This window comes from Anastrepha ludens, chromosome 5, assembly GCF_028408465.1.
Source record: "Anastrepha ludens isolate Willacy chromosome 5, idAnaLude1.1, whole genome shotgun sequence".
Classification (NCBI taxonomy): Eukaryota; Metazoa; Arthropoda; class Insecta; order Diptera; family Tephritidae; genus Anastrepha; species Anastrepha ludens.
In genome coordinates this window covers 123,869,145-123,884,601 of record NC_071501.1, presented here as the reverse complement: position 1 = coordinate 123,884,601, position 15,457 = coordinate 123,869,145, and the positions used below count along the sequence as shown (strand labels likewise).

Below are 15,457 nucleotides of genomic sequence, written 5' to 3'. Positions count from 1 at the left end.
TGCTCTTATTGTTGTTTTTGCTTCTAACGCATCTTACACACGCAATTCATTCACGCAAATGCTCAGTTCGTCTACTTGGCAACGCAGCTGGATTTCGACTATATTAGCATACTCTGTGTGTGTGTGTATGTGTATGAGTATGTATGTAAGTATGCCTGCAAGTGTGCATATCCTGCGCATCCTTAAGCGCTCCCAAAACCATGTCCAACAGTCGGCAAACAACTTTATTTACATTGCAAATCAAGAAGCGATCTCTATGAGCTACGCCAAGCCCAACAACCACACCATTATTGAAATTAAGTGAAATGATAATTTTGATTTTCTGTCCGCTTACTTCCTTTTTACGAGAATTTTACTGACTGATGTGCGTATGAAAGTGTGTGTATGTGTGTGTGTGTGTGTATACGGGCGGCTGGCATTTATCCGAGTCCTTTGTGGTATGGCATTTGCCATTGCTATTGTTATTCTTATTATTATTGTGTTGTTGTTATTGTTGTTATGGTCGGAAGCCTCTCAATTAAAGCGAACAACTAAATAAACAAAGTGATTTTCTCAAATGACTGCACTCAATTGGTTTCGCGCGGAAAATTCAGCAATCCTCGACGGAAATTATTTCCTTGCACGTAAATAAGTCAATTCATACGCATTTTTGTGGCATATGACTCACATGTCTCTTAGGCATACAAACATATATGGACCCGCACTTTACATGTATACATATACGAGAACTATTTAATTTTAGAAGTGCAAAGGTTAGTGATGAAAACCAGAGAAAGGTTTATGATATGATTTTATAATTTTTTTGTAGAACTATTTTCAGGGTCAAGAGGATCAAAGACTACCATCCGCGAAAAATATGCAATATGTAGTACAGGGGAGTTTTTTGATGAACACTAACGGCCAATCAAGAAGAGAAAAAAAAGACATTCGGCTACTGCGGCGATTCTTAAGCAATAGACATATGCTAAAACAAACATTTTATCTAAACTTTTCTAGTGCAAAAAGGAAGAGCTCTCGGGAGCATATGAATTTAAATTTCACTAACATTCGACTCTTGAATGCAAAACCTAAATTTATTATCAACCATCTATAGTTTTGTATTTCCATTACTACCGAAATGAAGTGGAATCTTTTTGGTAAAGCAAGCAGTGTAGCATAGTGTAGTTATTCAATACTCAAAATTTAAATTGAAATATAAAAACAAAAATGTTTGCAGTATATTTTTCTATGGCTATTCGCTGGTGAGACAGTGAGGAAAAAATGTGAGGCAATTTTAGAGCTATTAATCAAAGCTTTAAATTTTTTACTGAAAAAAGTAAAGAAATGTTCTGCCGAAGCTGAACTGGAACCGAAACGAACTTTTGGAGCCGAAGCCAAAGTTTGGTGGTCCACTACTTAAACCTTAAGCAAAGCGCAAATTATTATTCTCATGGAAGCTTTTAAAGTATTGACATATCGCTAAAAATTGAAGCCTTGAAGGAAATATTCAAGAAATCCTGAAAATTTCGATTATTAAATGAGTCATACCATGTGGAAAAGATCAAGAAAATTTATTACTATTTTTTTATTCTAACAAAAGATTATCTTTCAATGAACAAAGGGATAAGGGATCTTTGGAAAAGATCTAGAATTATTAGTGGGTGGTAGGTGTATAATTTTAAAAGCGGGGTTTATGCAAAACTGAGCATGCCACTTTCTTACAAGTGTCTAAGTCTACTCCTGTAAGCGTACAGTCGTACAAATAACATCAAACCTGCACAAACTCACTGACGTCGCTACTTGTCATATATTTCAAACAAATATTTCACCTAAATTAATGTTGCGTTATTTTCACCCTATTGTCCTATTTTGGATAAAAGAGGGAAAGGAAGCTCAAATTCAGATTCACACTAAGTTTTAATGTCCAATGCATTGCGTACAAGTTCCAAATACGACTCTTACAATTACAAAAATGATAGATTACAAGATTTTGTCATATGAAGCAAAATTCTGAGAATAACTTTGGCTGCTACGTCATAGGGGACTTGACAGCACTATTTTGTCTGTGAACGTGTGAACGTATTCTTAAGGCTTGATTATGCATACTTCGCACAACTTCGCGTTAATTTTAAGCTATCAGTAAAAAATCTGTTGAATGCATTTTTTGTATGCCTGATTACCCGCAAATTGCGAAAAATTAGCAGCCTGTGGAATGAGAGTTGTTGAGTAAAGTTATTGCGAAGTTGTGCAAAGTATGCATAATCATACCGTGACACTCTTCTAATCAGTCGTTGCTCAGATGACGACCAAGTAAATTCAGCAGCAACTGTGTTGATTTTTTCGCACGTTGGAGAGAATAATAAGATGGCGCTTATCGTTGTGTCGATTTAACGCCCTATGCTCCACTAGGAGTTAAAGAAGAATATTAATCGCAGAATTTAAAAATCACTTATGTTAGAAGAATTCCCTTTAAAAAAAGGCGAAAAACACTTGTTTGCTATATTTGAGGTTATGTAACAAAATAAGGTACTCCTTAGTTTTTTGTTTATCTTTACTATAAAAACATTTGTATGGCTTTAATTCGTATTTACTAATATAAATTCAAGGCTTTTTTTTAATTTATAAAAAACTGTTAAAGGAGTGTTGAGAGAAGAAAATCCAATATCCGTGCATAACCTCAAAAGGAGCAAAAAATGTAATTTGCACTTTCAAAACATCAAATTTTATAAGAATCAATAAATTTTCAATTGTACTGAAATCTTCTAAGCGTAAACGTTTAATGCAAGAGTGGCCGGTTTTAGCCTTAATTTTAGCCACACTGCGAAGAGCAAAGGGTTGGCAACAATGCACAACTGCACTAATGTGACGTCACGCACTCTCTAATAGGCGCAATCTTGTTTGTATAATTCTTAATTTTTACGCACATGAACAACACACTCTCAGTTTTTACCTACAGCCGCTATCTCTCCTATTATGTCAGCAAATCAGCCGATTCCTTCAAATTCGCTGAGAGCCGATTAATGGATTGATGTTGTCCACACCTTTGCATTCGGTTTTTCCAGGAAGATGTTAAAAATAAATAGGAAATAAATAAATAAAAACTTGTCAATAAGTCCCTGTGCTATAGTTATTGAACGCTTCATAAGGCATTACTTTAGGAATTATATTTTGTTTAGAATACATTTTTTATTATTTTTTTATACATTTTATAGATGACCGGTTTTATTTTGAAACCGTGTAAAAAAAAGGTTGGTGTACTTTCATATATTTTCCAGCTAGTATTTCCGTGAGAGATATGACTTCCATATACGCTTCATTTCTACCCATAAAGAAATTTATTTATTTCCTCACCGCTTCTCTCTCCGAGTCATTTTCCAGATTCATAATATGCTTCAAACGAATACCAAATTTTCATAAGATATGGCACTTCAAGAAAAATTTGGTATATAAAGTACTATAAAATACAGCTCGCGCAGGAAGCGAAGTGAGCATCGTTTGAGTCGCATTTTTGCTGTTTGAGCTCATTTAGATTTATTATTCAGATTTATTGGTAGAAGTAGACAAAGTGGGCTGATCGAATGGACATATGCCGGATTTCATATTCAAAAAATAAATGCCCTAAAATTATGTACCAGATTATAATAAAAAACTTATTTCAACAATATTTCACGAAATGACTATGAGCTTGAGCATATCCCACAGCAGACAACCGCTTCAATCTAATCCAACAATACTTCTGTTTTGTATTATCATTTTAAGTTCTCAAGCTCTTAAAAAACACCCGATACTTACATGTTGTTACAACAATAACATGCATCTATGTAGTTATGCATGGGATGCAAAAACATTGAAGCATTCGTAAGCACAAAATTGCATACTTGCGCATAGCAAAAATATAAAACTATAAAACTCACCTCCACGCGCTCCTCCTTCAGATCCACTTTCAGCGCCAACTGTTCGCGCAGCACCACATCGGGATAGTGTGTCTTGTCGAAAGTGGCCTCCAGCTGCTCCAACTGCTCCTCAGTGAAAATTGTGCGATGCCGGCGCTTTCGTTTCGGTGGCGGGCCATGCCCCAAGTGATGCGCCACATGATGGTGCGGGTGATGTGGATGATGCAAATGATGCGCATGGTGAGGATGCGTGTGAGCGGCCAATGCGGCCGCTGCCGCGCCATGACCGCTAACATGCGCCTGCATTTGCGCCGCAGCCACATGAGCCACCGCGGCGGCATGCATGTAATTTGGATAGAAGTTCGGGTAAGCAACTGTAGAAAAGTTGAAAGAAAAAACACGAAAAACGCGGTGAAAAAGGGGTGGATAGTACAATTAAAATATAGTTAAACTGAACTGTTATGTGTAGAACGATGCGTTGAAGCTTCGAACGTTTACACAAAAAAAATGTAAGTTGGCTCATGTAACGTGATATTTTTGGCAAGAGGAGCGTGAGCTTGTATAAAAACTCATCGCAAGCAGCGGCATAAATGCATTCATGCTTACAAATAATTATTTTTTTTTTGTAGCACAACTTTTTATGATTCATATGCGCATATACCGTAATATTTTTTGTTGATTTTACGTATGAAAATGCAAAGAAAAAACAACCTTTAACGTTTGAATATTTTAATGATGGTTTAAATTTTAAAACATATTGAGCATATTTAATTTGTGTGTGCATGTGTATGTGTGTGGTGATAAGAAAAATCCAACTCGCTTACTTTTTGCTTCAATAAGCATAAGACTATGACAGGATAATTTTAAAACCCGCCTTTGGCCCAGACACAATATGAAAAGCATCTTAGTGCCTTTCTGCTGACAAAGAACCTTGGAATATGCAATATTTTTTTTTTGTGTTCTATTAGAGCATCAGTATTTCTAAATCTCTTGCCCGACAGAAACACCCCATCTCGCCCTTAGTAAGCCAGAAAAAAATCATCTTTTACGGTTCATTGCGTATTTACATGTAATTCAGTCACTCTTCAAATCCTTTTTACAATTCGAACGCAAAGTGAAAACGATGTTTTAAAAATGATTATAAGTATGTAAATGCGAGCGCAAGTGTTGCGTTAAAAAGTTGATGTAAACTAGAGAAGATGCAAAAATATAAGCTCAAAATACCTTCAAGCGATTGCAGAGGCCAATGAAGCCGTTACAAAGCTTGCCTGCATCATCGCCCCGCTGCCTCTTCCTCCTTTTTATGCGAGTACTAGCGAGTGCTGAGCAAAGGTTTTGTGGGGTGGCGCGGATGGTTTATGGGTGAGTGCTAAAGGTACGGTGATAAGCGTGTTACTTAGAAAAATTAGACGTGTTAAGAGGCACAGTTGCATACACACGTAAATTAACGGTTACAGCTATAAATGCAAGGAATGACTGGGTGGTTCAACTGTCATTCTTATGCCTAAATCTTTTTATCTGTCTAGGTTTTTAGCATTGGTTCGAAAATGTTTTACTTCAATCTAATCTTGCGCGTATATATGTGTGTTTGCTTAATACTCATGAAAGTACGCTTACGCACAGATATATGCCAATGTTGTATGGTATAGTGGTGGAGGTAGATTTGATAATTCGTTTAAAGAGCCATAAGCTTTTCGTTCACAATTTTTCGTGTTCGACACTTAATCCAGCGAATTGAGGGCTCCGATGGTGGGTGAACATATTTTAATAACTCTATTATATATCTATATCTATAACGAAGTTTGTTTGCGCCTTACAAGTAATGTTTAACCCATAATCAAGCAGAAAAATATATTAACGCCCATTTAAAAAACTCATAATACAAAAAATTATTAAGCTAAACTTTTTTCCAAAATCTGGTTATAAACGTTCTGAACAGTAATCCCCGTTTATCACGACGGCTTGAAAGGATTAATGGAAAAAATAAGAATTAAAAAAACGCTTGTCATGGTTTTGTCATCAAATTTGGTTCGACTCAAGTTGAGTTATTTGAAAGAAGTTGTGCGCAGCTTAGACTGACTAGAAAAAACCAATTCGCTTTTTCGAATACCCTATTTGTGGAGCCCAAAAACCAGGCAATGATGAATCTCAACTTCATTTAAAATCCGATCCTTTATCTAAGTTTATATCGGTTTATGTGATTTTGCGAAATAACCCCCAAATAAGTTATCTGAATGAACTTGCCCCGAGCTCAGACTGACTAGAAAACTAAACAAAACCAATTCAACTTCATTCAAAATCCAAGGAATTTGTGCGAAGCTCTGCCTAAGTTTAGCTCGGCTTAGGTGCTTTTACAAAACATCCCCAAAACTAGTTCGAAGATTAGTTTAAGATTACCTAAAAAGTATCGAATTTCACAATTCGCAAAACCAGCAACTCAACAATTACTCACCTAAGAAATCGGACGGTGAGGCGGCGAACCCGGTCGCTGCTGCTGCCGCCAAGTGTCCCAAATGCAAGCCGGGATGCTGCAGCATGGCAGGAACTCGTTGCGGCCGTATAGGACTGGTTGCCGCCGAGCTGGAGTTGGAACTGGGTGAGGCGGGTGAATCTGCGCGTTTTGTGTTACTAATAATTATATGATTACTGCTGCTATTGTTGTTGTTATTGGCATTGCTACTATTAACTGCAGACCTCGAGCCACCCAAAATACTGTCAATTGTAAAAAGCGAAGCTGCTGCCGCCGCGGCAGTCGCTGTACCAGCCGTAGGTCGTGGGGGACGTTCATCGTCAATTATTGTGGCGCCCGACTGCGATCCATCGTCGGAGGAGGGTGTCTGTGATTGTGGCTGCTGTTGCGGGTGCTGCTGGTGGTGTTGGTGTTGCTGTAGCTGATGTTTCTGTTGCTGTTGTTGCAAAACTGATTGCAGTCGTTGTCCCAAGTAGCCGCACTGTTGTGAATTCAAAAGCATAGCCGTCGTCAAATAGGCAGCGTTCGGCGTACTCGTGGGCGGCGATCGCGAACTTTGGCGGCTTTGGTGCACATGTTGTAGGCTGGATTGTTGTTGCTGCAGCTGTTGTTGCAACTGATGCTGCTGTTGTTGTTGTTGCTGCTGGTGATGATGATGCTGTAGCTGATGTTCAGTGAGCGGGCTCCCCGCGCCAACCATGCCGACGGCATAGCGTTTTACAGCTATGCCACTGGGCGGAGTGGTAGTCTCTACCATATTGTTATTGTTGTTGTGCAACAACGTTGAATTATTGATGGCGTTGGCGTTGATATGCGTAGTCAAAGGCAGCGATAGCGACAATGGCGGCGGTGTAGGTGGGGGTGATGTCGGCGACGGGCTCGGTGTACTGACGACGGTTATTTTGAATTTCGGATGTTTTGCGCCCTTGGACTCCAGTCCACCGACCAGCTGGTTGGGCGCGCTCCACAGTGAGGACAGAATTTTGATGATTTTTATTTAAACTCGATCACAGAAAATTTATTAAACTTTTTATTTTTTTAATCCTTTATTAACTCGTTATTTTTAATTATTTCTTACTTCATGCACATATTTTAAATTTCCAGTTTTTATGGTAGTTTGCGATGCACCATACTAAATAATTGGCTTTGATCTACCTAATCTTGTAATCAGATAATCTCTAACACTTTTAGTTTATTGGCAAGAATGCACGCGCTTAATACAGCAAATCGAACAGGTTTACTTACTTACTGAGTGACCACTGACCGACTACACACGCGTTCAAATTCGTTTTACTTTCGAAAGCAAATTTTATTTAATCCATAAAAATGCGCGTCAAGTTTCACTGCCAACCAACCCTTCTGAATCGAAAACCGAAACTGTTTCGCATGTCTTTTAACTGCGATACAAACACTGGCATCTCTCAATCATCCAGCCATGCTTATACATACACGTCTCCACACAGTCAAACAGGCATCTGTATGTTAAACCTGCCACACAGCTTCTAAAACCGGACGACATCTTTTTACTGCCACCCTCCTCGCCAAACCAGTTCAGTTATTTAAAAAAGCATACAGTCAAGGTGCCAGGCAGGCAGCAGGCAGACAACAAACCTTGCAACCAATCAGACTACCCCATTATTAACTTTGATTTTGCGCAAAGAGAGTAAATTCGTTAGGACACACCTATTTCCTTAGCTACCATATTGGAAAATGACTGACACTCTCAAAAGAGCGCACGATAGAAGTAAGTATGAAATAGGGGAGGCACTTCTCTTTATCACTTACACATTGGCAGCGTAGTAGTCATTTAATGAGATCAGTGATGTTTTGTTTAATATTGAGGGTCTAAACGCATATATATTGCATTTTTTTAACTCTTTTCAAAGAGACTAAAAAATATCAGTTTTCTACTTTTTAACGGTTTTTTAGTTAAAAGTCTCAACTCATACGCACATATTTTATTTATTTTTCCATGAAAGTTTTGGCAACTTTTAAAAGTATATTCAATAACAATCTTCTTTTTATATTTACAAATCTCTAGCATTTAATTTTCCCTAAACAATTTGACCGATTTTGAGTTGTTTTTTTTTTGTTTTTTGTACTCATTTGGATGGTTTTTAGGTATACTTGAACCCAGTAGATGGCGCTGGAGTCGAGATAATCTTAAATGGTTTTTTGGCCTGATTTGATGCATATTCAGAATATAAAATAGCTGGCGAAAAATAAAGAGATGCCTAGAGGTAGAGGTAGAGGTGAAAAATGTATCCGATGTCTGTAAATCAATAGAACTGATATTTATAGTTCGATTCAACTCATATTCGAATTAGTTGCATTATAAGAAATATTATTGCAGAAAATAGACCCTCCAGGAGGAGATGATTTCGAGATATATGGAAAAGTCTAAAATATAGGACTTTTATAGGACTAAAATCGGTCATATCCAGAAAATAAATTTACTAAGTAAAGGTAATGGCTTCTTTTCTCGAAAACCTCATTATACGTCGCCGTTACGAAAAGATTGCCATAAGCTCCTTGAAAATGTTTCGTATTTCATATGGGAACAGAGCAAGAAGTATTTAATATATATATATATATATATATATATATATATGAAAACTTATACTAAAATATGTATGTTTCGTATATATATATTAAATACTTCTTGCTCTGTTCCCATATGAAATACGAAACATTTTCAAGGAGCTTATGGGCACGTACACCCTTTTTAGGTGTTTGGCCAAGCTCCTCCTCGTATTTGTGGTGTGCGTCTTGATGTCAACAAATGGAAGGACCTAAAGTTTCAAGCCGACTCCGAACGGCAGATATTTTTATGAGGAGCTTTTCTTTTTTTTCATGGCAGAAATACACTCGGAGGTTTGCCATTGCCTGCCGAGGGGCGAGCGCTATTAGAAGTATTTAATAGCTCCGCAAATTATTTGTTTACTATAATAAAGTATATATGTATACATACATATTTTAGTGTAAGTTTTCACACAACTATATTGACGAACATATAAACACGCTCACCCCCACTTTTGTAGATGGAAGAAAATCCGCCGCGAAAAATCGCCTGGTCAGAGTACTCGTATAATTGTCTTCTTATTTACTTACACATTTTGCGCCGCTTCCAAATGGCAGATGCCTTTTAGTAACAGAAATGAGCTCGAAGGCGCAATTGCTTCTCATGGGACTCTGTTCTTTGAAGTTTCTTGTCTACCGTAGACCAACCAAATGGCATTTTCTTAAGTATTCATTCAAAATCTGTGTGAAAAGCTCAGCTCAAATTGTATTCAAATCATAGTCATATGTAAAACATCTGTGTTCAGAATAATAACCGGCAACTTATTGCACAGTTTTGAATATTTACCTAGTTTTTTTTTTTTTAATTGTTTAACATAGATTATACTACGACAAAGTCATATAACTTGATATGATAGATATGTTTTAACAGTGGAAAAACACGGTCTCCACCTGACATTTTCGTTTCAACAGAGCTTTTTTAACTTAATATGTAGAAGGTGTAGATTATTATAAAAAAGTTGAAAATTTTAATAACAATATTTTTTAATTTACTATTGTAAATTTTTGAGAATTTTAAACAAAGTCCGAAATTGCCATCACTGTCTTGCCATCCAAATTTCTTGCCATCACTGTCTTTATAGCAGACGTCATTTCGTAGTTTGACAACTAAATTTTCATTTTACCGCGCCATTTGCATGCGCGATCTGAACAACTTGATGGGGTTTTAAAAATTAAATGTTAAAGTCAAATCAGAAATTTTACAGATGTTATGACACACTTAGTAGAAAGTGTAAATGTGGGATTAGGAAAATTTCGATTATGCAGTTTTATGGTCCATTAAATTTCGGTGTAATAAAGGGCAAGTTTAAAATAACTAAAAAATCGCGTTCATTTTTCAAATTTTTTTTTTACTTTGTTGGCAATCTTATATATTTTTGCTATTTAAAAATAGTCGTAGTGTTCGTTATAAGAAAAAATGCGTAGCATCGTCAATTAAAAAGTTTGTAATTTTGATGAAAATTAATTGTTTTTTTTTTTTAATTTTGAGCATAGCTTAAAACTTTTTGATGAAAATTGATTGCTTTTTTTTTAGTTTTGAGCATAGCTTGAAACTTTGAATTATATAGTTTTTTTTTGTAGTAGGAGCTCTTTTTTTATAAAAAGTTAAAAAAAATTTAACAAATAGCAAAAACTTTCGACATTATGCAAGCTGATATTATGTGAACAGGTGTACATTTTATATTTTTTAAAAACATTTTCAAATAAATGTGTAATTTTGTTAATTTAAAAGTTACACGATACGCTTTAAAGTGATAAATTTTTAGTTTAAAAGTGCCATCAATATTACAAGTACGTGTGATACGTAAGAATATGTATGGGGTTGTTGAATGGGAACCGCCTACTTTTACATACACACACATATATCATTTCCCTATCGGTCATTTAAGTATGTCCTTATGCTCAGCAACTACAACGAGTATTTAATATGAAGATTCCACAATGATATCTGCGAGATAATTTTACTTCCGAGCCACACAATCAACCACACCACCCTCATGAGAACATTGGATTTGAATGATGGGCGTTGCAATGCGCTCAAACGAGCAGCTACAATGACATCACAAATACAAAATTTTCGAAATATGTATACATATGTGCGTGTGTAAGGTATGCTTATATTCACGGGTATGAATGTGTCTGCACACAGATTCACATAAGAAACTAATGCTTTGGTATGAATCGAGACTTTGCGCCACCAACATTCCTTTACAGCATTTAGATATGTATGTAGTTTTTTAAACAGAGCTCTTTTCGTCATTATCTCTCGCTGCTCTGTACTTTTACTTTTACATGTACTCATATATGCATGTGTATATGTATGAGCACGTATGTGGATATGTACATACTAATGCTTGAGACTGGGATTGCTGGCCATAGGTATGCCCCCCCGTCATTTTGTTGTGATTTCAGATGCTGTTATATTTATTCAAACCGAAAGCCGACAGTTATTATTATCTCGCTCGCACTCTCGCTCGTCAACTGAAGACAATTGAAACAAAAGATATCTCACGATTTAACTTACAAATATCGCAACACAGCGCAGACGGATCTTGAATACGCTCCACACGCCTTAAGTAGATAATGACTAAATTAATGCTTTTATGTTTTTGGCAATACATAAACAATATTATACGTTGAATCCGCCGAAGTTTAGCGTTGCTTCTCCTTTGCCTCACATCAAATAGCGAAAAGTTAACACACGCAATGATGTCAAAGCACTAGAGCTCGTATGTATGTATGTGTGTATGTATGTAGATTCCTTTGTGGAAGTACATATATATAATCGTGTGTACTTGATTTTAGAAGGCATATTAAATGCATAAGTATGTGTTTAGGGTGGGTTATCAGCATTTGGGGAGACAATCAATTCAAAATAAGTGCAATCAAGATATTTCTGCCAATTTATGTAATCTCTTTCATGTTGGCAAAGCAGTTGACATGGCCGTATAATGAAAAATACCTTATCTATGAAATATACAAAGGATAAATAAGTGTGCGCATATTACAAATTATAAATAAAGTCCCTGCTTTTACATCGGAAGCTTAGAACTAAAGCACTTCCCTTACCTGATACTTTATTGCCGTACGTTTGTAAATGAAAACATCTAATTATGTTGCAATATGTAATTATATAACGCTCCTTCTTGTAGTAATAACTGATTTTGTTTGGTATTCGACCAAAACCGATCTTTTAGCTCAACTGAAAAGAAAATCCAAACAAAATCTCAGCAACTTTTTATACTGACATAAGTGTTAATTTTTTTCTCTAATCCACATTTATTTACATATAAAAGGGCATTTTTAACAAAGCGGAATAAGTCTTACAATGGGACCGTAATTCAAAATTGCATTAAAAAAGATAAATTTTTAAAACCAGTTTGCGACTAAGCCAAATTCGAGCTCTAAAATACTTTTGATTGAATTCAAGTATCGAGATTTTATTTTATAGAAATTATGCCCCGCGACTTCTAATTCTTTGAGGAATCGATATAAGTTTTTTAGTAATATAGCTCAGAACTACATAGTATGTCATTCCAACTGAAATTATAACAGTCGAATAAGTACCTACATAAAGAACAATAATTTTGAACTTCCAACTCATTTAATTTGCTCAAAGCAACTGAAACCATCTAAATAATAAGGTAGGGAATGGCATTCGCCGAAAAGTGGTGCAGCTGAACTTAAGTCTTCGGATAACTGACTACTGCAGCGCTTTTCAAGCTGAGTTAATAGCTATAAAGTCAACGGGTCAGGACCTACTCACCATCTACTCTATTGAATGAAGAGTTATTCTTAACGAGCTGACCAAGCGGTGTATCACGACCCTTATCTGGGTTCCTGGACACAGAAACATACCTGTAAATTGCATCGTGAAGTTAAATTACTCAAGTCCGTCCATAATGAGATCTGAGTTAGGTCGGTCTACATTGCGCAAGCCAGCAGTAGATGAACCACGAAGTCCACTTTTTATATAACGCGACAGGTTTGGCCTAGAAGAAATTAGCACAGAACTACAATAAGCTAGACCGACCTTCACAAATCTAGGCCGGCCTTCCATTAATATGGTGATTGGTATCATCACCAGGCACTGCCAAATCAGAACACATGAGAAACGTAAGAGGTTTCTCTCAAATGACCTCTGTCTCAGCTGCAAGAACTAGGAGTAGGTAAAGAGCGTTGAATACTTTCTCTGGCGTTGTTCCGCTCTTGTCAAAGTGCGATATCGCTGTCTAAACTCTTACTTCTTTGGATGTCTAGATGACTTGGAATCGGCAGTCATCCACAGTTGTTTATCGTTTACCCGAGAGACGAAGTGGAAGTTAGAGTCGAAACTTGTAACATCACTATGGACCTCCAGGTCTATGTGGACCACCTCTACCCTCTTATGAAGAAGGACAGCCACAGTAGCCTCACCTAACCTAACTAAAACCATATTTTATAAATGGACATCATTTATTTAATAAGTACATATAAATATCCGCAAAAGGCCTAGAAGTGCTTGTTCCTGCCAAGGCCTACCTTTCCCATCATTTTTCTAACAATTAATTTGTTTGTGTTTGTATGTATTTACCTTCATATTTAATGAGTGAAACGGGTAGCACCACCACAGTGTTATGATACTTCGCAGATACTGAAAGATACTGAAGCAATTAAATACATACACAACATTTTTTTATTAATTAACTCAACCTTGCTTGAAAGTATACGGTTGCACCATTTTGAATATTGTATTTGCCAGCTTATTAATTAAGTTGAAATAGAATTTTGCTCTTTTAATTTGTTTTTGTTTTTAGAATGCTTATGTATGTTTTGTAGATTTTAATGGAATTACTTGCCTGAAGGTACTCTTAAATTATTCAAATAATCTAAATATGTTTTCTCGGTTTATTTAAAATGATTTGGTATTCGTAGTCGCTAATGATGTAAAAAAAATTTTATAGCTAACGGAAATAATATTTCTATAGAGTAAAGACGCAAAATATCAGTTATTACTTATAATTTAAATTCTTTGCCGTTAAGAACCTCATTTCTACAAGTCAACTTGGGTTCGTCGGTCACAAATCTAACTATTTTCAGCTATTTCTGCTTATCTGCCTCAGGTGGATACTATCTACACTAACTCCTCGAAACCTTAGACAAAGCATCAAATTGTTTACTTCTACTGAAATTGATCTCTTTTGGTTTTCATTCAACATTCTTGTCCTGGGTAGCTGCTGAAAACGTAGTTTCCATGGCATTCATCGCGTCCTCAGATGTTCCCCAAGTAGTATTCTCGAGACTCTATTTTTTGTTCTTTTTATCCCTGATATTTGCTCATGTTTGAAGTTTGCCAATTTCCTGCTTTACGCTGATGACCTTAAAATATTTGCCACCATCACAGATTTTCGCGACTCAGCCAACCTGCAATCCGACAAAAATAGAGTCAATGAATGGTGCGGCTTGATATCAATGAATGCTTTCATGTAAGTTATACTCGTAGTAGGCATACCAACACTTTGAATACTTCTTATAAAGGGTAATCAATTTAAAGATATCGGACTTTAAATTCAAATAAAACAACGAAAATTCAAACTTATTGGACAACTTTTATTATTTTTGTGAAGGACCATTCATGACATTTATTTATTTTTAATATAATCTCTTTCAAATGAGGGCCATAATTCGGTCATCCGTAAACACCAATTTTGAATGACTCGCTGGAGGACTTCGATCGGTAGCTCCTGAATAACTTTAGTAATGTTGACTCCCAATGCCTCAATAGAAGCTGGTTTATCCACAGAGCATTTAGAATTTACATACCCTTACAAATAAAAGTCCAAAGGTGTGATATCACACGATCTTGGTGGCCAATTACCTGGTCCGAGACGAGAACGAGAGATAAATTACTCACCGAAACGGCAGTGAATCCATTGTTTCACGGGCTATATGGATCCCTATTGTCGGATCCAAATGTTTTCGAGATAATTGCCTTCAATTTTCGGCAACAAAAAGTCTATCAGTTTATCATGGCGCAATAGCGTTCGCCATTCACTGTTACATTGACGCCAGCCTCGTCTAATATGGGCCGATGATCCCTCCCAGAATGCTATTCTTGAATGGCTTCGGGTTACTCTTCGGCCAGGTACGTAAATTTTTCTTATTAACGTAGACATTAAGCCAAAAATGAACCTCAACGCTGGACACCATGAGTTGCCCTGAGCGCGCGGCGAATACTTTTCAGAGAGCGTCGATTTTCGTAATTCAATTGTACGATTTGTAAACATTGTTGAGGCATACGTTTTTCCATAATGAAATGTCAACGAATATTGAAAAAGTATGTATTTAGTTTGGCAGCAGTTACGCATAATCTGTCAAAAAAAAACCTATTAGAAAAATTACGTCCAATACGATCAGCCTTTATGAGAGGAAATAATAAAATTCAGAGTTTTTGAGAAGTCACATCAAAACATTTCTTTATATTAAGTAAAAGCTATTTTGGGCACTCATATTTTGATTGAATTATCATTGAAATATCATCAGCTATTCAGGCCAT

The 15,457-nt window shown here is 36.3% G+C and overlaps 1 protein-coding gene across 1 annotated transcript in view; it reads right to left on the bottom strand.

Moving 5' to 3' along the window:
- LOC128864890 (homeobox protein goosecoid) overlaps positions 1 to 14,835 on the bottom strand; it is a 52,822-nt gene extending 37,987 nt beyond the window's left edge. The window contains exons 1-3 of the mRNA XM_054104649.1: positions 14,816 to 14,835; positions 6,325 to 7,304; positions 3,894 to 4,246 (exon numbers count right to left, since the gene is read on the bottom strand). Coding sequence (XP_053960624.1) covers positions 3,894 to 4,246; positions 6,325 to 7,304; positions 14,816 to 14,835 — 1,353 coding nt within the window. The remainder of the gene's footprint in view (positions 1 to 3,893; positions 4,247 to 6,324; positions 7,305 to 14,815) is intronic.
- Between the last annotated feature and the right edge of the window lie 622 nt (positions 14,836 to 15,457).